At 36.6% G+C, this 24414-nt stretch overlaps 1 protein-coding gene across 1 annotated transcript; it reads left to right on the top strand.

The window, feature by feature from the left end:
• Positions 1 to 6511: 6511 nt before the first annotated feature.
• Positions 6512 to 7837, top strand: LOC113737491 (uncharacterized). The gene is made up of 2 exons (XM_027264719.1): positions 6512 to 7428; positions 7534 to 7837. Exons 1-2 carry the CDS (start codon positions 6512 to 6514, stop codon positions 7835 to 7837), a joined length of 1221 nt encoding a protein of 406 aa, XP_027120520.1.
• Positions 7838 to 24414: the final 16577 nt, after the last annotated feature.

The following is a 24414-nucleotide window of genomic DNA, read 5'->3' as shown; positions in this document are numbered from 1 at the left end:
CTGCCGAAATTTTACTTGAAGGCTAGTTGGATTTACTTGTGTTTTGAACGAAGGGCTTTTGGGTTGTTTGAGTCTAGGTCTTCATGTTACCTTTTCGTTACCAAAAATCATGTTTTGCACCTTGCTTTAGTAATTATTTGGCGAGGCATACGACTGGTAGTCGAGCCTCACATGTGCATTCTGTATACTCAATTTTGAAAGTGGAACCTTCAATTGTTTTCCTTGGATTATTTTAGGGTTTATTGGTGATTAAATCTCTCTTTTGGGAGGTATCTGCACTGACCCTGGTGAGTGTACTACTCACTTGTGTGTTACTATATGGCTATGAATGTAAATTGCATGAAGTGAATTGAATGTGACTTGATTGAAGTGAAACTGTACTTTATCACTCTCACTTATATGCCTTATATCATTGTTGTCATGTTATTGGAATGTTACATGAAATGTTACATGAAATGAAAGTACTTGACTTGGTGTCGATCGGATGAGTATCCAATGACTACAAATGTTATCATTGAGCTCAACCCCATTGGTAGTTGATTGAATCGAGCCGGCAAGGGCTTGGTCGTGACAATTAATGAGTCTTGGGTAAAGTTATAAGGAATCTTGTAGTATGAGAGACTCTCGATTCCGGTATACTCGAGTAATACCACAATGCAAGTGTTTGGAGTGCGGGCCCGGTAGGGGGATGTTAGGTGGAAGGAATGGGAGAGAAGTGGAGTCTACGGTTGGTTACTTTTGAACATTGACGGAGAGTCAATGACGTCCGATCAAGAAATGCAAACGAGGAAAGGGCTCTTGAGAGCCATCTGTATCCTTTTATCACCATATTTGAAGTGTGCCTTTGCTTATTTTTACTAAATTGAATGAAAGCTTGATGCTTATATGCACTTGGGTGCGTAAGTGATAGTATCTCACTAGGCAATTAGCTCACACCGTTCTTTTGTTTTCCTTACAGGAATATGACTCTTTTTGGAATGAATCTTGATAGATGGTTGCCGAATGAACTAGATGTATATTTCTTTTGTATTGTATATGAAGTGAAACCCTAAATGTATATTTAGGGCCGTTTCCACTTTCAATTTGGCAAACCGTGTATATGTTCACTTTTGACAACTTTTGTATGTAACTCTGGATTGTATTTGCTAAAGTTCAAGATGTGAATGTTTGCGTGCTATTTGGTTGGATTCTGACGGGTCGGTTACTATTCATGACCGACTCCGGATTTATTTTTTTTTATTTTGGGTTATTTTGCCATTTTGACTCGTTTACGCGCGTTATAAGTTCCGGAACGCAATAGATCGCTCTAAACTGCACCGTTAGTCCTGGCGAGAGCTGGGCAGGCAGTCCGCTAACCCCTCTGGTTCGCCTTAGGGAAAGGTGGGGCTGTTACATGAGGTGTCTTCATGAAAGTTGTAACTCTTTGTCTAAGCTTTGAGACACTACCTAGTACATTTTGATCTTATAACCACAGCTGCAGTTATGGGCAAAATCGTGTAACCCGTTTTGTACCATTTTCATTTCCGCGCACGCCCGATGCATTCCTTTACTGTTTTTCCGCTTTGATCGTTTTAGTCCTTATTTTCATTTGTGATCTAGGGCTTGGACTTGAGCAAGACAATAATAAATGATGGATGAGGTTCGTGAGTTGTTGTTGGTGAGTGATCTCTCAACTATTTTCAAAGTTACTTTTGAACTAATTCTTGCATTTATTACTCCATTGCATATCATTTGGGTTTGGGTGTGTGCCATGACATAATTTGGCTCCAATGAGTTCCTGAAAAGTCTTGTGCTTAGAACCAATGTCTCCACTACTGTTTACACATTCTTTGGAGCACGATGGCTCCTTACTTCTGTTTCACGGTTACCTGATCTAAACGAGCGTTGGATATTTAAGTACAAGAACTTCACTGGCTCACATGAGCAATAAATGAATATTTGATTACTGCATCATGACATCATATCAATGCTTTATTGTGAAATATACTTGGCTGTTGATTTTACTAGTCACTCATTGAGCTTCTAGCTCACCCCCTATTATCTTCTTCTCCCCACAGGGATCGAAGTAAAGGAAGAACTTGTATTTGGATCTTTGTGTGGCTGGATGGCATACATCTTGTATAGTTTAGATTTGGTTTTGGTTTATGTACTTTTGGGCCTGTATAAATATTTGGAATTGAATCGGATGTATATCTACATTCTACGCTTAGAACTAGTTTCCGCTTCGCTTATGATATGTAATTTTTGGAGAATTGGATGTATTATTTGAGTTGTACCTTGTAATTTACTTGAGGAATATAGTAAGTGAGTGAGTCCCGGCGAGAGTTGGGCAGGCGGTCCGCTAAACCCTTTGGTTCGCCTTAGGGGGTGGTGGGGCCGTCACAACTTTCATGTCAAAAAGTAGCGATAGCTATGAGTATATGATCTTTGAGCAGTGAAAGTTGAGTAACCGGATTCGTTCATTTGGTAGATGTTAGGATTTGGATCAAAAGGCTTGAATGGCTAAGGATTAAGCATTCCCCCTAAAAAATTGAAAGAAAACTCATGTGTGGGGAACATTTTAGGACAGAAAAAAAGGTTGTGCTAATAGCGAAAAATGAAAAAGTGTATGTGAATGTGAAAGGGTGTGAATAGTCCTGTTAGCCTGTTGATCCCTGAGTTTTGATGTTGAGATTTTGCTTAATAGTCAAATTATTTGCCGACAAATGCTGGTTGAATATTTTATATTCTTAAATTGGTTAGTCAAGAATTGGAAGGGTCGTTGGTTTTAAAAGTTAACTAGAGAGATATCTCTTGGAGATTAGCCATTAATACTCGACAAGCAATTTAATTGTATCTTGGTGAAGGGTAATTTAGGCAATAGCCATTGTTTGAATACGATTGCTTAATTTTTTGTTCTCATGCTTGAGGACAGGGTGCGTAACTGCTATTAAATTTATGAATATTTTCCCTTGATTTTGGCCAAATATTATATTATTGATAGGATTCTACTCATATTTGGTAATTGGTATTTATTGTAGGAATATGGCAAGAAAAGAGTAAAAGTAATTTAATGAAGATTCTCAGCCTATGCCCACATCTAAGTCCAGCCCGAGATCAGGATTCGTAAGTCCAGCCCCCAAGTCCGAAGAGATCAGGATTCGTGAGCGTGATAGTTTCCCAATTCGAGTCGAAGTCCTTAGAAGCTTGTTTCCTTATCCAAGATGATTGGTCTTCCACCTTTCCAATTTGCATTAGGAAACAACTTACTCTATCCTTTGTCATCTTTGGGAACTTCTTTATTTTTTTAGGAGAATTAGGAAAGTAAAAAAAAAAAAAAATGAGAACAAGGAAGTCTTTTGTTGGTTGGCTTTTAAGAATCCGTCTTTTGTTTTTTGTGGGGACAAGAATGATTAGTCACGAGGGACACAAGAAACAACGAGCTTGTCTTCGTTTCTTTTGTTTTCTTATCATCGAATATTTAAGCAACTTTTATCAATGAAATTGCTTGAATGATTCTCAATGATGAGTAGCTAATTTCTTTTTCTAGTCAAGGGATAATGAAGGATCTAATTCAACTACAACTATGACATCTAATAGTTTTTATTTGTTTCTTTTATTCATTAATATTCGTACGTTCTCTAATTTAATTTCTCATAGTTGTTTTGTTGTTTGAATATCAAGGGTTTAATATTTAATTCAACCTAGTAACCTGTTGCCAGTTAAGACAGTTAAATCCGTAATTGTTTAATTATTTTAAATTAGTGGTAACTAGTGTGATTAGTTTTATATTAGGGAAACATATGATTTAATTTAAATAAACCCTGGTAGTGTGTTTATCGATTAGAACAGGGGCTTTCTAGTTGCAATCAAGAAATTATATTCTCCGGGTGTACCTAGGGTTATGTATTGTGTAGGGAAATAGTTAACGGACATACCTTAACTATCGACAATGTAGGGAAAAGTTGATTATCATTGCTTGTTTGCCAATTATTACCTGTTTGTTAATGACTAGATGAAATAATTATTGTATCAATGAGCAGTTGTATGAACCACTTTCACAGTTTTCTCCTTGGCTAGAGCTTACGTGTTATTGACTTAATTTTAATTCTCTTCCATTTGATTGTTTTATTTACGTTGATTATTTATTTTAATTTTAATTTTTCAAAATCCTCAGTTAATTTCATACTTTAGATTGTAATATATGTATCTAGAATTAAGAAACTGAAAATTTGTGGGAATCGTGCAATTTTCATTCTATAATTATATGGTTGATAAGGTGTCAAATACTTAGCTTTCGAATTTATAAATTAATAAAATAGCATCTCTAGATTGGACAGTTGATGAACTATAAAATGTTTTAAATTAATATTTATCTTAAAACTTAGTGGATAATACTCAATAACTAGAGTATTGAATGTTGACCAAATTGGACATAGAAACTTGGATATTTTTGATAAATAAACCTACCTTCAAGAAAGTATAATATGAACAAAAGCTAATTAAATAAGATATTTAGATAATCAAGTCATTAAAAATTAAATAATTACACGAGTTATAGTTATTATTATTTTTAGATTAACAAAGTCCTCTAAAAATAAAGTTCAATGATGGTTGTCATGCTGGCCAAGAAAGACAAATTAAAGAAAGATTACAACAAAAAGGAAAATGGACAACAATAAAAAATCCTATAAAAATCCTGCCGATATTTATGTGGTATGGATCATTAATTTGCTGTTTTATTAATATCATTATGTTTGTATTCAATTAGCTTTAATTATATTATTTTTGTGATAATTGATATTTGGAGCATCTTCTTGCTCATTCAAAAAAAATTTTATTTTCACTTTTTTATATATCTCAAAATATTATTTAGCAAATGATACTTGTTAATTTTGTCCATCCAAAGGACCTCTTCGATATACACTTTGTTCTTTATCTTTATTGAATTTTTATGTTTGTTCTTGTTCTCATTGTAAACTTCGATAATTATCCTATAGAGCTTTGTGATCGTAGTTTAGGAACATTTTTTTTTCTAATATTTCCTTTAGAAAAAAGTCTCTTTTATCATATATGCTTTCATTTTTTTTCTTAGCAGGCTTCCTTTTTTTACATAATTATGTACATTTTAGTGTGTGAAGGAGGAAGAGGTTCAATTTGTTGCTCAATCAACTTATTTTGTTGAGTTGTAGAGACAACAAATAAGGAAAATAATTGTTAAATTAATTTCTAAGCTGAATTAAGTTATCCTAAGTTAATCATGATCTTTTAAATATTAATAATAAAAATCATATAGTAGAGTTTGACATGAAATGTTCAGTATCAAAGCATGAATTAAATGCTATCAAAATGTAAAATTACAGTTATATTTTTTTAAGATATTAGAGAACAATATTACTATAACTAGTCTATTGTAACTATGCTGCAATAAACTGAATATATATCATTATGAATACTGATATTCCAACTTGTCCAACATTATTAATTAAAAATTTTATATATTCCATGTGGTGAAAGCCAATATAGATGAACATAGTATAGCTAAAATCAATCTAATTTGTTAGTTGTCATGCTGGAAAAAAGTTAGTATCAAAGTGTAGAATGTACGGGAAAGTCAATGAATTAGTTGGTATCTTTCTAAATTTCGATCATTTGATGATATGGTATAGGCTTTCCCATGCAAGTTATGGTGGAAATTGCATAGAAGGGAAGCTGTTTGCTCTTCTTTTTTGTTTTGTAAGTGTATTCAGGATGCTTACCCTGCAAAGGTTTCTTTTTTGCGACCAACAGCTATGTGGCGACGGGTGGAGGGTATTTGGACTTGGTAGAAAATCACATTAGGTGGTGCTTGGGGAAAGGAGAAATAAACTTTTGGAGAGAACGATAGTGCTCGGATAGGCTTTTATTCATAGAATTAGGGGTTATTAACCAGCCTACGTTGCAGGTGTTACAATTTAGTTATAACGGAGTTTGGAATCAGCATTTGTTGCATCAAATTCTTCCAGAAAGGTGGGTGAACAGTATTTTGCTGATTAAGCTTTTCTCGGACCAGCATGATGTGATGGTTTGGTCATTGTCTTCTTCGAGTGAATTTCCTATTTCTTTGCTTGGGAAGGTTTAAGACAGCGGAGAAATAAATCTTTGGTTGATAGCTGTATATGGAGTTCAATTGTTTCGGTGCAGATATCATTCTTTATGCAGTGACTAGTACGTGGTTTCTTGCCTTTGGATACAACTTTGTATTGGCGGGGTATTCAATTACCTTCAAAATGCTTGTGTTGTGGTCATTCACGGGAAAGTTTTAATCATTTTTTTTGCACGGCCTGGTTGCACAGGAGGTTTGGGGGAGATATGAACGTATATTTGGGATTTTGGAGATTAATCATTTAAGCATTGGATCAGGTGGAAGGACTTGTGTTTGCTAGTGGAGAGAGGAGGAGTAGGTTTTAAGGATCTTGAAGATGTTTATTTTGATTTTTTGTTGAAGCTTTAGTGGAGGTTTTGTCAGGGAGATTCTTTGTGGGTGACATTTATGGCAGCAAAGTATTGTTCTCGATCTCATCCTTGCATGGTGGGAGTTGCTAGTACTGATTCACACATTTGGAGGAGGATGATGGCAGTCCGAGAGGCGGCTGAGCAGAATATTGTTTGGTTGGTGCAATCTGGTGATAGTAACTTCTGGTTTGATAATTGGTTGGGCTCTGGGCCGTTATGTCAAAGACTAGAGAATGTATCTGATCATCAAGTGAAGGATTTTATGTCTCAAGGCAGATGGAATAAAAAATTGTTGTTGCAATGGGTTCCGTCTCGAATAATTGATGAAATTTTGAAGAAGGAGCCGCCTTTGTTGCCTCAGTGTGACCACATGATCTGGAAGTTGAATCAATTAGGTGCTTTCTCTCTTGCTTCAGCTTTTCAAGTGATCAAGTACGCTTCTGAGTCCTCATTTATGTTCTCCAAAGTATGGATCTCTGTATTGCCTCTCAAGATTTCTTTTTTCATGGTGCGTCTTTTGAGGAATCGGCTTCTGGTTGTGTCATCTCTAGTTAAGTTTCATGTCCAGGGTCCATCAAAATGTTTTTGTTATTTGGACTCTCAATCTAAAACCCTGGACCATGTTTTTTCGGAAGGCGAATTTGCACAACAACTTTGGAGCTTCTTTGGTTCTGCGGTTGGAGTTTCATATTTGGGAGTGGGAGTTAGATCTAGACTAGCTGCGTGGTGGTTTCATTGTCGGGAAAATGGGTTTGTTCATGCAGTTTTGCCAATTTTATTCTGTTGGCAGATTTGGAAGGCAAGGAATAGGAAGGTCTTTGAGGAGAGGGAGCCTCAACTTCGAAGCGTTTGTGATTGGATTTTCCGGGAACTAAGAGATATGTTTAATCTAAAGTTTCCTAATAGGCTGGCTGAGATTAGTTCCTGGCCAAATTACTATATTGCTGTGAAATTGTAAAACTGTAGGTATTCGGTTCGACTCATTAATTGGGTAAAGCCTTTGAAGGGGGAGTTTAAATTAAATACAGATGGTTGTTCTTTGGGAAATCCGGGACGTAGTGGTGGCGGTGGGATTCTTCATGATGGTAATGGGGTCATGGTGTTTGCTTTTACGGTCCCTTTTAGGGAGATGTCAAGTGTACAAGCTAAAGCAAAGTTATTGCTTTTTGGTGTCCAGCAGTGCATACAGTGTGGGTTTGTTAGGCTTCACGTGGAGGTTGATTCACTCTTGGTGGTTCAGATATTACAAAACAAAGCTGCATGTCCTTGGAAGATATGGGCGGAGATGGAGAAGATTAAGGGATGCATGAGGTTTGTGGCAAGGGTTACTCATTGGTATGGCGGGGGGGAATCAAGTGGCTGATGCTTTATCCAAAGTGGGTGCAATTCTCATTGTTTTTATGTCTCGCATCCTGATTTGTCTGGTTTAGCAAGATCTGTTGTGCGGTTTGATTCTCTAGCTCTCCCTTCTATTCGAAGACGTCGTGTCCTTAGTTAGGACTCTGTCTCCTGTTTTCATTTCTTTCGTTTATTTTTGGAGGTTTTGGTTTATGTCTCCCTCTAGAGTACTTCCCTCGTATTTTAATAAAACTTGAGGGTCGCGTCCCTTCCCCGTAGACGGAGATTGCTAAAAAAAAAAAAAAATCATTCAAGCATTTCAACTATGCTTTGTTCTTGGTTTTTGTCTATTCCAGGGGGTACTTGTGCTCATATATGGTCCATTCTACCTTTACTTATAAACTGGTTTCTCTGGAAGGGCCGAACTGAAGTTAGATTTCAAGGTAGCACTTTTGATGTTCAATCAGCCAATTTTTGTGTGGAAGAATTTTTGGAACAAATAGGAGAGGCCAGAATTTTTCAAAAATTCATTTTTATGGTGATTTGGGATGCAAATAGGCAAGGTGGGCTGTTAAAATTGCGACGACCCCACTTCTCCTTAGCGCGCACTCTAGGGTTTTGGCGGACCGCCTGCCTAACTCTTGCTAGAACTCACTACAAGTCAAGTTTATAACTTAGAACTACTCGACCTGCAAAATACTAATATAAAGAACTGGTCACTTCTTTCGAAAAACTCATTCAATACCTACACCATAAAATTCCAAATTTACATCAAGCGTCGTAAAATACAACTACCAAAAGGTCAGTTAAATTATTTACATCCATAACTAATCCAAAATATAGTCAAAGCCAGCGTCTTCAAACAAATCTCTCCATTTCAAAATCCTGTTAAGGAAATCAAACTTAAAGGGATGAGCTAACGCTCAATGAGACAAAAAAAAAAAAAACAGGCAAGCAAACAAGTACAACTAGAATTAATAATATGCAAATCAAGAAGGGCAGCCATAATGTTTTACGTAAATTTACAAGAGAAAATAAAAGCACAATCACTAAAGGATACAGGAGCTCTCAGGAGCTAAATCCACAATTCATGCTACACCGATACTTTTGAACACGTTTTCCAAATGTTAACACTCCGTCAACCAAGCAAATAACAAGTCCGTAGAACCCTACTTTTCACCAATTTCTGTCCACTGTTACACCCCCTGCTGAGCCCGCATGTCAAATAAGATGTGGTATTATTCGAATATATCCAAGCAAGTCAAGTACACGAGCCCAAGATTCACCAAACTCCTCAACCGAGCCCTTGCTGGCTTGAGTTGAATGGCTAGCCATTGGGTTTTGGGGCCTCCAAGATCAAGTATAAGTTGATGAGATTGCTCTCAAATTGACACCAAATCAAGCATAAGCACACGTATAATTGTCAAGTACGAGCAAGTGAATTATCAAATCAAGCAGGAGAGGACGAGTGAGATAAAGTACACACTCGCTTCGACAAGTTTAATTCACACAATCAACAAGTATCATCAAGAAGCATTCCAAGTAGAGTATAATAAGACATGCACTTGACACTCACGAAAGCCAAAAGCAAATGAGCAAGCGGGTCCTTTATTGTTCCATGCCGGGATTCTTTTCGAAACTCCCTTGGACACCTAAAGCAATATCGACCAACCATCACTAAATGCAAACCATCTTTAGCCAAATCCTTCCCCCCGCCCCCCTTAAACCATCTTTAGCCATCTTTAGCCAAATCCCTCTCTGACAGCCCCACCTTCCCCTAAGGCGAAACAAAGGGGTTAGCGGACTGCCTGGCCAGCTCTCGCCAGGACTAACGATTCAGTTTAGAGCGATCTAATACGTTCCGGAACATACAAACGTGCTTAGACAAGCCAAAATTGCAAAATAAAAAAAAAATGAAATCGGAGCCGGTCATGAATAGTAACCGACACGTCAAAATCCAACCAAACATCAAGCAAACATTCACATCTTGAAATTTAGCATTTACAATCCAAAGTGGCATACAAAAGTATTCAAAAGTTGATACATGTATGGTTTGCCAAATCAAAAGAGAAACGGACCCAAAAGTACATTTAGGGTTTCAATCAATGAGCTATACAAAAGATATGTCCATCTAGTTCAATTCGGCAACCAACTATCAAATCCAGTCCAAAAGTATTTATTTTCCTGTAACGAAAACAAAAGGAATAGAGTGAGCTTACGCCCAGTGAGATAATACCACTCAAGCAACCAAGTTCATATAAGTATCGAGCTTTTCATTCCAATACATCAAAAGTAAGCAAAGGCACACATCAATAATGGTGATAAAAGGATACGGGCGGCTCTCAAGAGCCCTTTTCCTCGTTTGCATTCTTGATCGGACCTCATTGACCCTCCGTCAATGTTTAAGAGTAATCAATCGTAGGCTCCACTTTACTTCCATTCCTTCCACCCAACATACCCCTACCGGGCCCGAACTCCAAACAGTAGAAATTTGGTAATACTCAAGTATACCGGAATCAAGAGTCTCACTACTACAAGATTCCATATAACAGTCCCCATGGCTCATCAATTTTCACGACCAAGCCCTCGCCGGCTCGATCCAATCGACTACCAATGGGGTTGAGCTCAGTCGTATCAGTAATGGTCGTTGGATACTCATCCAAGCGACACCAAGTTCATGAACCAATTCAGTATTTCATGTATCATTCAATCAATACAGTGAAACAGTAGACAGTCATATGAGATACCACATGGGTGAGGGCGATCAAGTACACCCTCACTCAATCAATTTCAACGGAGCAAATAAGCCTTCAAGGCATCAAGTTCACATATACCAAAGCCACATTGTAAACAACAAGTGAGTAGTACACTCACCAAGCAAGCAAATGAGATTTCATCAACTTCCGCTCAATGAGTGTCTTGGACCACCGTCACGTCCTAAAACATTCAAATAAGCATAATAAGACTCGATTACCAGTCATAAACCAATTCCAAATACCACCAAATAGGGTTCCATAAGAATGTATAAGCACTAGAGTAAACCAGAAAAATCCGGAAATGGAATTAACTCTAACCCAAAAAAAACAGTTTTTGACATCATTTTACGGTTTTGGCACCATTGGCACTACGATTATCGGATGGAGGTGAAAGATACACCGTTTCAAAGCTAAGAGATAGGGCTACAATGTTGAAGAAGACTACTCTGCCCAGTTTCGAGTGTAACCAGGTCAAAAATGCAAGATACTAAACCAGAACCGTAAAAATAGGTTCACAAACCGCATTCTGGTTCAAAAATCATAAGTCAGGCTACCTAAGTCCAAATCAAGTAATTCCAAAGCCATCCAAAAGCTAAGATACACAGATACAATTCATCAGAAGACCTCAACAATCAATTCCGAATTATTCCCAACCAAAATAACCAATTACAGACGCAATTATCAAATTCGGGTAGAAACAGGGCAGCAGGGGTAATTCAGTCTTTTCTCAAGGTACGTTGCTCCGATGGACCTGAAATTTTTCAGGCATCTCTAAAATATCATTCCCTACAACTTTCATGTTTTAACCCAAGGCTAATTCGGCCTCTAACGATGATGAACAGTGCCAGGCAGAATGTAGGACATGAAACCCTAGCTTTCCAATTTTCCTTCCAAAACAGAAATTTCCTGCAATTAACCACTTTTTCCACCTTCTAGCTTCCTTAAATATCATTTCCAATCATCATACATGACCACATAATAATAATCATAGGAAAACAGAAAAATCACCAATAATTATAAAACTTCACCAATTCAACCAAAATCAAGATATAATCCATAAAATTACATCTTAAACTACCACCAACCATGAATTAAACATCATTAGATGGAGGAGAGGGGTTCCTTCACTACTCACCTTAGCAACACAAGAGAGGGAGCAACTAATCACCTTAGCCTTCCAAACAACTCCACTAAACACCTCACAATCACTCACTTAAGGTTTTCTATGGAACAAAAGCAAGATTAAGTGGTTGATTTGGTAGATTTGAGCAAGATTGAAGCAAAAACTTGAAGAGTTCTCTTTCTTTCTTTCTTGGAGAGGGCCGGCTATGAGCTTGCAAATTTGGAGTGAATTTTGGTCAATTTTTGAGTTATTTTAGTAAAAGGGTAAAAGTATGAATAGTAGTCAAAAGTAACCACTAACCATATGGTGACACTTGTCACTATAATTAATGCATCTCTATCACTTTGTTTCCTCTCACACCAATCCACTTGGGTAACCTCTAAGTATCTCTTAACACCCGATAATTTAAACCCAATATCCGAAACTTAACCTAGTTGGCCGAATTTTTCCGAACTTTCCGCACTAGCGGGTCCCACGTCCGGTATACGCTCTTAATTTCTGAAAACCTAACTGATACTAGAAAAATCATCTAAAAACTATACTTACTCATAAAAATTATCGAAAAAATTTTTCTAATAAAGAAAATGCAGAAAACATGCCATTAAAGAGAATAAAACCTCGAAAATGAGAAAATTACGGGTTCTCACACTCTCCCCCCCCCCTTACAATTTTCAAGAATTTAATCATTCAAAAATTAAAATAAGCAAGTAAGAGAAATTCTTTTATCAATTAACAAGTAAATCACTAAATGAATGCAAACTTTATAAAAATATAATTTAAATAAAAATGCAAATAGTTGGGAGGTAAGAAAAATAATTTTCTGGGTCATCACATTCTCTCCCCCTTAAAAGAATTTCGTTCTCGAAATTCATACCTTAGCTCGAAAACTCCAGATATCTCTTCTACATCCCGCTCTTAAGAATTGTAAAACCTATTCCACACTAGATATCACGTAAGTCGTGTATCCTTAATCTTTTTACGCTTTTCGTAAATTCAATTACCTCATTAATAAGCCAATCATAAGTAATAAAAATCACTTCAAGAAATTTGCCAATCTACGTATTCCAATTCAAGAACAAATCATGTAATCCTTACCTCAATATCCCAATGGTCCCTAAGTACTCTCAATGAACTTTAATGTCTCGTATCAAATTCTATAAGATCTTAACAATGCAGTAATTTTGTCCTGCTAGACCTTAACCCTATTAATCTTTCAAAACGGTTGGAAAGAAATCTCAAGTAATCAATAACTTTAAAAAAAAAATCACATCCAGTTCCATACAAATGTATACAAATATCAAAACATTAAAGGATAAATCTTAAATTCAATAATATCTTGTCATAGTACCCTAGCCACTTACTCCGATAAATTTAAATCTTACATCGGATATAATAAGGCTCTTGGGTTCATTCCTCTCCACAAAGAGAAAATATAGATTTATAACAAAAATCAAAATGTTTGAAGTTTTTTTTAAGAGAAGGATATGAAATTTTCAGTATAACGCTCGTAAGAATAAATTCTTAAATTCTTGGTTGTTTGCAAAGAGACTCTCTTAGTTAACTCTAAAGTGGAAAGGTAAGATGGGGAGGACATAAAATACTTGGTTAAAACCTTTCATTTATAAAAGATACGATCTTAATAACTCAAATTTCATGAAAATATCGTACAAGAGAATTATCCAAATAACTGAAACAAGAAAAACAAGATAATAAATTCTAAATTACTTTTACAAGTACATTTATAGCAAATTTAAATATCAGTATCTAAAAGGCGTAGAAAGACAGAAATATATGATCGAATTGAAAATTTTTGAATTCATCATCATTTTTTTTATCAAACTTCACATGTAGCAGATAAAACTAGAATAGGAGGTTTTAAACATGAAGTACTAAGTTTTTTTTTTTTAAAGTCAGGTATAACAGGTTCCATTGTCAAAAGATAGATTAAATTTCTTCCCATAAACTATCTAGCTTATATCTAAGACTCGAAGAACCAATTTACATTCTCTTTACTCATAGATCATTGAACCTTAACTATGAATCATAGGACAAAAGTCTTTCACCAACACATAAGTGAAAGTTTACAACTTTTCAACCCGAATCATCTTCATACACATACCATTATGTTCAAGCGTAAATAGAGTACTAAGTCATCATTGCTAACATTCATTCGTCCCATGGACTAAAGTGAATCATCAAGTTATTTCGGACCCCAAACAATGACTAACTCACATCATGATCAGACACCAATGTATTCAACATATATCTTTAAACTGTACTCCTATACTATCTATATCCTTAACGCCATTCTCCGGTTTCCATTTTTCACACAAGTCTAAGGCAAATAGGTATAAAAGGGCAAGGATCACGTAATCATAGATGCAATACTAGTCAATCATAATCCAAAGTACAATTCTCAGATTTCACAAGATTGATGCATATGATCACAACACGTACAAGTAAACATATAACAAGCCCAAATATATCAGAAATTAAGCAAGTCTGCAGTGCTAGCACAATACATATTCAAGACAAGCATCAAATTTCAAATCGAACCCCCATCGATAGAAACCCTAATAAGGGATTTACTCACCTAGGCCACGACAATCTTCATAATTCCAATCTCTTCAATTTGTTCAGCCTTAGATCTAGCACTCGGATCTTTCATGCCCTAACTTTCGCCATTACACTTTATCAAACTTTAGCCTCTCCATTTTATCTCTTAGCTGTCTTTCCCTTTAGTCAATGCAGTTATGGAACTCCCAGAACTATCCACGAAATCATTAGTATACTCTTGCTCCTCGATCACACTCACTTCAAACTATCGGATGCGATCACTCTACATCTTTAAAACTCCCTCAGTTCTTACACCTGAAGATAAGCTCTCTCCTTGAAAACCAAGAATTTCATATTCAAATCTCGGATAAGTTTTTTTGAAAACGTAAAAAGAGCAATCAAAGTAACAAAATCTCATCAAGTCCAGGATTTACATTACTAGATCCCAAGTTCGCAATTCTTCCAAAAACTCAAGGATTTCTTGTTCAAAACATAGGCAAATTCAGGTACGAGAATATATCAGTGTACAATCAAGAATTGGAAGACTTGGTTAGAAAACTTCAACCTCTTTCTCGGGTCCAACATATATAAAAATTCAACAAAACTCATCAATTGCTCACCAATTTCTAGTTTTAAAAAAGTGGAATTCACATATTTGTCAAGATTGGTATGTTATAAAGTACTTGGAGCACATAGGTATTATTTCCAACCATCGTTTGAAAATAAAACTAGTACATCTTAGTTTTTTTTTTAGATTCCAAAGCGGAAATTTTTTGGTAGGTAAATAGGTGAAAAATGCATTTTATTCTTTTGAAAACTTTTTTGTTTTGGTTCAAAACCATCATATGTGGAATTAACTAGCAAATCTCAATTTCTTATCTCCTATAGCTAATACCAATATTTGCACCAATTCCTTCCATTCCTACAAGTACAAAGATAATTCGAATCTCATTCAATTTTTCACTACTAATCTCTCACATAATGTTTCCTTTCGATATAATATCACATAATTCCTCAGTTTTGTTTCCACCAATCCCATATAAGAAACTCTCAAGTAACAATTCTCTTTAACCACTAGGATACAGTAGGTTCTCCAGTTCATGTAATATTCAAGTTAATTCCACAGTCCGATATCCTAAACTTCAAGCCTAGGATACACTACAAAGATCTGAATCCTATAACTCTGATACCACCTGTGATGACCCCACTTCTCCTTAGGGAGCACCTTAGGGTTTCGCCGGGCCGCCTGCCTACATCTCGATAGGACTCATTACAAGCCAAGTTTATAATTTAGAACTACTCAACCCACAAAATACTAATATAAAGAAGAAGTCATTTCCTTCGAAAAAGTCATTCAATACCTACACCATAAAATTCCAATTTACATCAAGCGTCCCAAAATACAACTACCAAAAGGTCAGTTAAATCATTTAAATCTATAACTAGTCCAAAATATAGTCACAAAATACTAATATAAAGAAGAAGTCATTTCCTTCGAAAAAATCATTCAATATCTACACCATAAAATTCCAAATTTACATCAAGCGTCCCAAAATACAACTACAAAAAGGTCAATTAAATCATTTATATCTATAACTAGTCCAAAATATAGTCAAAGCCAACGTCTTCAAACAAATCTCTCCACTTCAAAATGCTGTTAAGGAAATCAAACTTAAAGGGGTGAGCTAACGCTCAGTGAGGCGAAGAAAAAAAAAAGGTAAGCAAACAAGTACAACTAGCATTAATAATATGGAAATCAAGAAGGACAGCCATAATGTTTTATGTAAATTCACAAGAGAAAATAAAAGCACAATCACTAAAGGACACAGGAGCTCTTAGGAGCTGAATCCACAATTCATGCTACACCGATACTTTTGAACACGTTTTCCAAATGTTGACACTCCATCAACCAAGCAAGTAACAAGTCCGTAGAACCCCACTTTTCACTAATTTCTGTCCACCGTTACACTCCTGCCGAGCCCGCACATCAAACAAGATGTGATATTACTCGAATATATCCAAGCAAGTCAAGTACATGAACCCAAGGTTCACCAAACTCCTCAACCGAGCCCTTGCTGGCTTGAGTTGAATGGCTAGCCATTGGGTTTTGGGGCCCCCAAGATCAAGTATAAGTCGATGAGATTTTCTCTCAAATCGACGCCAAATCAAGCACAAGCACACGTATAATTGTCAAGTACGAGCAAGTGAATTATCAAATCAAGCAGAAGAGGACGAGTGAGATAAAGTACACACTCGCCTCGACAAGTTTAATTCACACAATCAACAAGTATCTTCAAGAAGCAATCCAAGTAGAGTATAATATGACATGCACTTGACACTCACCAAAGCCAAAAGCAAATGAGCAAGCGGGTCCTTTACTGTTTCACGCCAGGATTCCTTTCGAAATTCCCTTGGACACCTAAAGCATTATCGACCAACCATCACTAAATGCAAACCATCTTTAGCCAAATCCCTCCCCCCTCTTAAACTATCACTCACGTATACCCTATGTTACTTAGCACACAAGGATGAAAATTTATTTGACTAATCAACTAAGACAATACATCAAGAGAGGTCTAACTCCTTCGAAAACCATCATTCAAATCGAGAGGTTAAAGTCACATGAGACCTTGTATCCATCCATGAAATCAAACTTAAAACGGTCTAACAACTTCAAAGGAAAGTTGGAAGTTCTTAAAAGAACATTTTTGTTTTAAACCAGAAATTCAGCTTTGCGCGACATTACTTGAAAAATCATATCTTGAGTTTTGTAACTCCAAAAATCACAAAATTTATACCGTTGGAAACTAGATTCAAAGGAATACATTTTTTGGATGTTGGCCAGGCTCCACTAGACTACAAGGTCGAGTATACCAAACGTTCACCCAGGGTCACTAAATCGCCCGACCGAGTCCGTTTCTGGCTCGAGTCGATCAGTAACGAAAGGCAGGGTCCAGTTCAGCCAAAAGGCTTACATTCATGCACATATAATCATTCAATCATTGAAAATTTCACATTCATTTAGGTCAAGTGTGATAAAGTACACACTCGCCTAGAAAACTCATTTTAAGCAATCATTGAAAACATTTAACATGTTATCATTCATTCATAATAAGTCATATAATCAAGAACAAGCCACATAGTCAATGAAAATATAACAAACAAGGAACACTCACCTATTTACGCAAAATAACGTCCAAAATATCCCTCCGGATAATAACCTCAGTCACCAATGAAACCTAAGATTAAGCAAGAGAGAATATTACAGGTCATCTAGCAAAACAACTAGGTGAAATTTAAGAAAAACTGACTAACTACGAGTAGAACGTATAAAGATGACTTTAAAAGTGAAAAGAGGGCATTTGGATCTGAGAACGGAACTAACTAAGGGTTTCAAAAATCAAAAACAAAACGAAACTCAAAGGGTTGTAGAAAATTCCAACGGAAAACACTTGGACCAAAGACAAATCAGAATCCTACTAGATTAGCGAAAGAAATATGTTTCCGAATCGTTTATGTGGCTCAAAATCAACATATATTCGAGTAGATATTATATACCAAATGTCTTGATGAAAATCATGTGAAAAGGAGGACAAAGTACCTTAATTTCACACTTAAACCTCACTTGTAAACACAATGGATTCCCATGGCCGAGAAAACCCTAAACCACTCCTCTTTATTTTGGCAAGAAATAAGTAAACATTTGAAGTGTCAAACTGAAGAGGTATTATGTTTTAAAATGGTAAAATGGTTGTCCTAATCACCAAGCGGAAATATATAAGTTCAAATAGAAATGTACTCCTCGAACACCCTTCGAGAGAACCGAAGTAGTTCTCAATGAAGTACATCCAACTTGACAAGAAAATCACATTTCCAATCCACTTTAACTCACCCAAATTACAAGCAAATAACCGGGCAGCATTTCCCCCTAAATTCTTCATTTTCACCCTACAATCAACAACCAATTCTCATAGCAATTAACCACAATCACACATACGGTTCATAAGCAATAAAATACATCCAATTAGAACTACAATACCCTTCAATCAAGGCCAATTAGGAGTTTAAGAACCAACCACAAGAAAACCCCAAGTTAAACCCTAAAACTGGAATTTCCGCACAACTACTGAAATTTTCCGCAATTAACCACAATTAATATACACAAGCTTCATTTTATACCAAGTCAAGCTATCATTCCAAGGCCAACCCATGATTATCATATAAAATCAGAAAAATCCCCAATAAATCTAAAGTTTAGGAAAACCCTACTTTCAACCACAAATCTTCCACAAAACCACATATAAAGCTACTATAAATCACTAATTTACCATTATTAGAACAAAAAAAGAAATTTCTTAACACTCACCTTAAGAGCTCAAGAAAGGTAGTAATTTAAAACTTCCCTTCCAAAAATCACTCGGTCAAAAGCTTTAAACCCCCTTAGTACACACTTGTATGGAGTAGATTGAAAATCTAATGGTGAAATCTCAAGATGTGAGCAAAGATTGAAGTTAAGAAAATGAGGAACTTTCTCCTTTTTCTCTCTATGATGCACGGCTGAGCAAGGTGAAGAAATGAAGATATTTTGGGCCAAAAACTAGATAAGTATGAGAGAAACAACCGGTCAAAGTTGGTGACCGACTGTGACACGTCACAATCCGGCTGGATTCAAGGCAGTGGCGGTTCCAAATTTTTTTCAAATCCCTCAGGCAATTCAGCCAACAATCTGGCCAAGAACTAGCCGGGTTTGCGGCCAGATTTGGTACCAAGCTTTTTCAGCAAAAAATTTCTTTTCCAAACTCACACGCCGCGTTCGTCCGTACGTCCAACAAAGATATATATACATAATTTCACACAAAGACACGTAATACACACAACCACGTACTCACATTTATAATGAAAACTCCCTTAGAACCATGGCGAGCAAAGTTTCATTTAAATAAAACAATGGAAGTGAGAATAAACAAAAAGTTGAGAAAATGTGTAATTTTAGGGTTCTCACACTCTCTGCTCCTTAAGAAATTTCGTCCTCGAAATTTTTACCTTCATTTGCCTCAGACGAGTCCTAAACTTGTTGGTTATCTAAAGCATATACTTTTGCCGGTACACTTGTTCGATTTCCTCTTTCATTCACTTGTTTTGATTTAGTGCCCTCCAGTTGCTGAGTACTACTTTCACGTGACTATTTTCTCGGACAGTTGCTAACCTGGTGGTCATCTCTTCCGCAAATCAAACACTTCCGCCCTTTCCTCCAACAATCACTCTCAGTGTGATTGGCCTTTCCACAGTAGCCACAAGTCAAGGAAGAAGCCACTTGTTGGCCTTTTTGAGAAATCTCCCCATGGCCTACTTGACTTCCTTTTATAGATCGTTCATCTAACGCCCCTATTGTCCATGGTGGGCGGGGTAAAGGGTTCACTTTTTACACTTTGGAAGGTGCTATCGATTCACTTGGTTCCTCAGGCACACTACCAGGTGCACCCCTTTTTCGAATTTGGGAGGCTTTTACCTGTGCTTTCACAGCCTCAATTCTTTAGGCTTACTCAAGGGCTTCCGTGAAAGTATTAACTTGAACTGCCGCTAGAGCTTCTTGAATTTCTAAATTCAATCCCTGTATAAACCGTCTCACCCTTCTCTGTTCCGTGGCCACTAATTCGGAAGCAAACTTAGATAATTTGGTAAATTTCGTTTCATATTCGTCCACACTTTGGGTTCCCTGGCGTAATCCAATAAACTCATCCTCCCTCCTTTCTTGGACTAAAGGTGGGAGATACTTTTCGTTAAATTCCGTTAGGAAGTTAGCCCATGTCCATACGGTTTGTTCTCTTTCCCACTTTGCCTTAATCACGTTCCACCACGCTCGGGTCGGTCCTTCAAATTGAAATACTGCAAAGTTGACTTGTCTTTGTTCGGTATAGTTCAAAGCTACAAAGATATTGATCATGGCCTCCAGCCACTGCTCAGCTATGTCTAGATCAGGCCCTCCAAGGAATTTCGGAGGTACAAATTTTTGAAACCTTTCAAGAGCCCGATCTTCTCCTATCTCAGGGTTCTGGGGTAGATTCACAGGCATTTGGCCTTGTTGGTCCACCAATCTTGCTAGAATATTTGTCATTTGTTGTATAGCCGTCGCCATTTGGTCCCCGGCTTCAACCCTCGTTCCTTGTTCTGGCTCAGCTGTTGTTTCCCTTTCATCTCTTGGCTTTTGGGCTTGCTTAGTCCCAATGCCACAACCACGACCATAACCACGTCCACGTCTCCCTTCCATACCCTTTTCTCTCTCTCTCTCTCCCTTTTCTTTTCCAAAAGTAATTTAATGGATAAACGGAGTAAATTGACTAAAATAACAAATTCTAACACACCAATTATACAAACAAACATATACACGACATGATACAGCATATACACAAAGAGACATATCAAGTTTAACAGATAATCAAAAGTATTCAATATTACACAGGTAACATACCACAAACAAAAGTCATGTAGCAACATTACAAGGCAAATCAAAAGAAAAACCGATATGCCGTCCCATACGCAGTTAAGATAACCTCGTGCGGTCTCTCACATCACTTTCTATCCAAACCAGACATCCGTTGACTTCTTGTACTCATTCTAGCCAAACAAAGCCTGCTAATGTTCCCAAACTGCAAGTCTTAAGCACTTAGTACCGTTTTAACTCTGGAGTACTCGGGCACGAGAATCCGAAATAAGATAATTCACATCTCGAGCTGGCCAGTCCCAAGAGTAAACTATCCACAATCGAAATTCCTGCCTGACGTACCTATCTATGATCCTCAGATACCATGAGAAAGATTTAGGCCTATAACATTTGTGATTCATAGCTTATGCTCGAACGAGCACTGAGTCCTTTATACTTATTCACTACTTAGCCAAAGCTCACTCTGCGCAGAGACCGCGCGAAACAGGCTCTGATACCAACTGTGACAGCCCCACCTTACCCTAAGGCGAACCAAAGGGTTCGGCGAACAGCCTGCCCAGCTCTTGCCGGGACTCAGTCATTCACCTCAAGGAATTGAAGATAAAAGTTACAAAACAAGCGAATAACGATCCCAAACTTAAAGCATAAACTTATATACATTCCTATCTCCAAAGGAATTACAAAATTCAAATATACAAAGGTTCCCAATTCCTCATACATCCAACCCTTGCCAAGTGCTAGGGCGAGAACCATTACAAAAGAATCCAAAGAACTAGACTAAGCTGGTCTATACAGAGTTCTCGTCCTTGCTCGCATCCCCTGTTAAGGAAAACAAAACTAACAGAATGAGCTAAAAGCTCGGTGAGGTTCCAAACACATAAACAAACAATGAGTTCAATACATTAACCATAGATAGCAAGTAATTCAAGAAACATGACAATATAAAGCAATAATAACATTCATTAAAAGGATACGTGCTCACATGGAGCCATTCATTCATTCATTCATTCTCCTTTCATTTCCTTATTCCTCCAAACGTTTGAAAATGCATTTTGATAAGTAAAACCCTTTATTTACATTGACATTTGTTCATTCATTTCAATTCACCCCCTCCTAGACATTGGCCAGGCTCCACCAGAGTACAATGTAATACTCGAGTATACCAAACATTCACCCAGGGTCACTTAAATCGCCCGACTGAGTCCGCTTCTGGCTCGAGTCGATCAGTAACAAAGGGCAGGGCCCAATTCAGCCAAGAAGCTTACATTCATGCACATATAATCATTCAATCATTGAAAATCTCACATTCATTTAGGTCGAGTGCGATAAAGTACACACTCGCCTAGAAAACTCATTTTAAGCAATCCTTGAACACATTTAACATGTTATCATTCATTCATAACAAGTCGTATAGTTAGGAGAAACATAACAAACAAGGAACACTTACCTATTTATGCAAAATAACGTCCAAAATATCCCTCTGGATAATAACCTCAGTCACCAATGAAACCTAAGATTAAGCAAGAGAGAATATTACAGGTCATCTAGCAAAACAACTAGGTGAAATTTAAGAAAAACTGACTAACTACGAGTAGAACGTATAAAGATGACTTTAAAAGTGAAAAGAGGGCATTTGGATCTGAGGACGGAAATAACTAAGCGTTTCACAAATCAAAAACAAAACTAAACTCAAAAGGGTTATGGAAAATTCCAATGGAAAACACTTTGACCAAAGACAAATCAGAATCCGACTAGCTTAGCGGAAGAAATATGTTTCCGAATCGTTTATGTGGCTCAAAATCATCATATATTCAAGTAGATATTATATAACAAATATATGGATGAAAATCATGTGAAAAGGAGGACAAAATACCTTAATTTCAAACTTAAAACCTCACTTGAAAGTAGTTTTCTCGTGGCCGAGAAAACCCTAATTCATACCTCTTTATTTTGGCAAGAAATAAATAAACATTTGAAGTGTCAAACTGAAGAGGTATTATGTTTTAAAATGGTAAAACGGTCGTGAAATTCACCAAGCAGAAATATACAAGTTCAAATAGAAATGTACTCCTCGAACACCCTTCGAGAAAACAGAAGTAGTTCTCAATGAAGTACACCCGCTTAACACGAAAAACACATTTCCAAATCAACTCTAACTCACTCAAATTACAAGAAGATAAACGGGCAGCACTTCCCCCTAAATTCTTCACTTTCACCCTACAATCAACAGCCAATTCTCATAGCAATTAACCACAATCACACATACGGTTCATAAGCAATAAAATACATCCAATTAGAACCACAATACCCTTCAATCAAGGCCAATTAGGAGTTCAAGAACCGACCACAGGAAAACCCCAAATTAAACCCTGAAACCGGAATTTCCTCACAACTACTGAAATTTTCCGCAATTAACCACAATTAATATACACAAGCTTCATTTTATACCACATCAAGCTATCATTCCAAGGCCAACCCATGATTATCATATAAAATCAGAAAAATCACCAATAAATCTAAAGTTTAGCGAAACCCTACTTTCAACCACAAATCTTCCACAAAACCACATATAAAGCTACTATAAATCACTAATTTACCATTATTAGAACAAAAAAAGAAATTTCTTAACACTCACCTTAAGAGCTCAAGAAAGGTAGTAATTTAAAACTTCCCTTCCAAAAATCACTCGGTCAAAAGCTTTAAACCCCCTTAGTACACACTTGTATGGAGTAGATTGAAAATCTAACGGTGAAATCTCAAGATGTGAGCAAAGATTGAAGTTAAGAAAATGAGGAACTTTCTCCCTTTTCTTTCTATGATGCACGGCTGAGCAAGGTGAAGAAATGAAGATATTTTGGGCCAAAAGCTAGATAAGTATGTGAGAAACAGCCGGTCAAAGTTGGTGACCGACTGTGACACGTCACAATCCGGCTGGATTCAAGGCAGTGGTGGTTCCAAATTTTTTTCAAATCCCTCAGGCAATCCGGCCAACAATCTGGCCAAGAACTGGCCGGATTTGTGGCCGGATTTGGTACCAAGCATTTTCAGCAAAAATTTTCTTTTCCAAACTCACACGCCGCGTTCGTTTGTACGTCTAACAAAGATATATATACATAATTTCACACAAAGACATGTAATACACACAACCACATACTCACATTTACAATGAAATCTCCCTTAGAACTATGGCGAGCAAAGTTTCATTTAAATAAAACAATGGAAGTGGGAATAAACAAAAAGCTGAGAAAATGTGTAATTTTAGGGTTCTCACAAAAGGAAGATCATTTTAATGATTAAAGTATGATTTGAAGAAGCAATAAATGCAAAGGAGAACAAATGTCATACAAATTTGATAAAAATAAAAAAGAGAGCAATAGCAGCTCTGATACATTGTGGAATTTTGGTTATATTGTGAACTACAAGTATTGGATTGAAATGATTCATAAACCACTTATGAAGATGTTGACATCCTGTTCATAAGTTTTCATGGTCAAAATGTTCAAATATAGTCGTGTATTTTTGCTATCAAAAGTTGAAACAAGGTTCTTACCAGTTGAGGGTATTTTTATCATTTCTTATCCCACAAACATTCAAATCATATGATTCTTAATGCATTGGAAAGCTAACTCAATTATATACAATTTTCACATTTCTGCAAAAGCTAGTTTAGCTTTCATTAAGAAATGTGTAGCTCAAGTTAATACAAAAATAGAGCAATTTTCAAA

The sequence above is a fragment of the Coffea arabica genome, chromosome 3e (assembly GCF_036785885.1).
Source record: "Coffea arabica cultivar ET-39 chromosome 3e, Coffea Arabica ET-39 HiFi, whole genome shotgun sequence".
Lineage (NCBI taxonomy): Eukaryota > Viridiplantae > Streptophyta > Magnoliopsida > Gentianales > Rubiaceae > Coffea > Coffea arabica.
This window is presented reverse-complemented; position numbering and strand designations above follow the sequence as displayed.

Bases quoted from the DNA above. Each gene is read 5' to 3' on its own strand.
- LOC113737491 (XM_027264719.1), top strand. From the start codon at position 6,512: ATGGCAGCAAAGTATTGTTCTCGATCTCATCCTTGCATGGTGGGAGTT. The intron at 7,429-7,533 runs GTAAAACTGTAG...TCCGGGACGTAG, and splicing joins TACTATATTGCTGTGAAATT to TGGTGGCGGTGGGATTCTTC.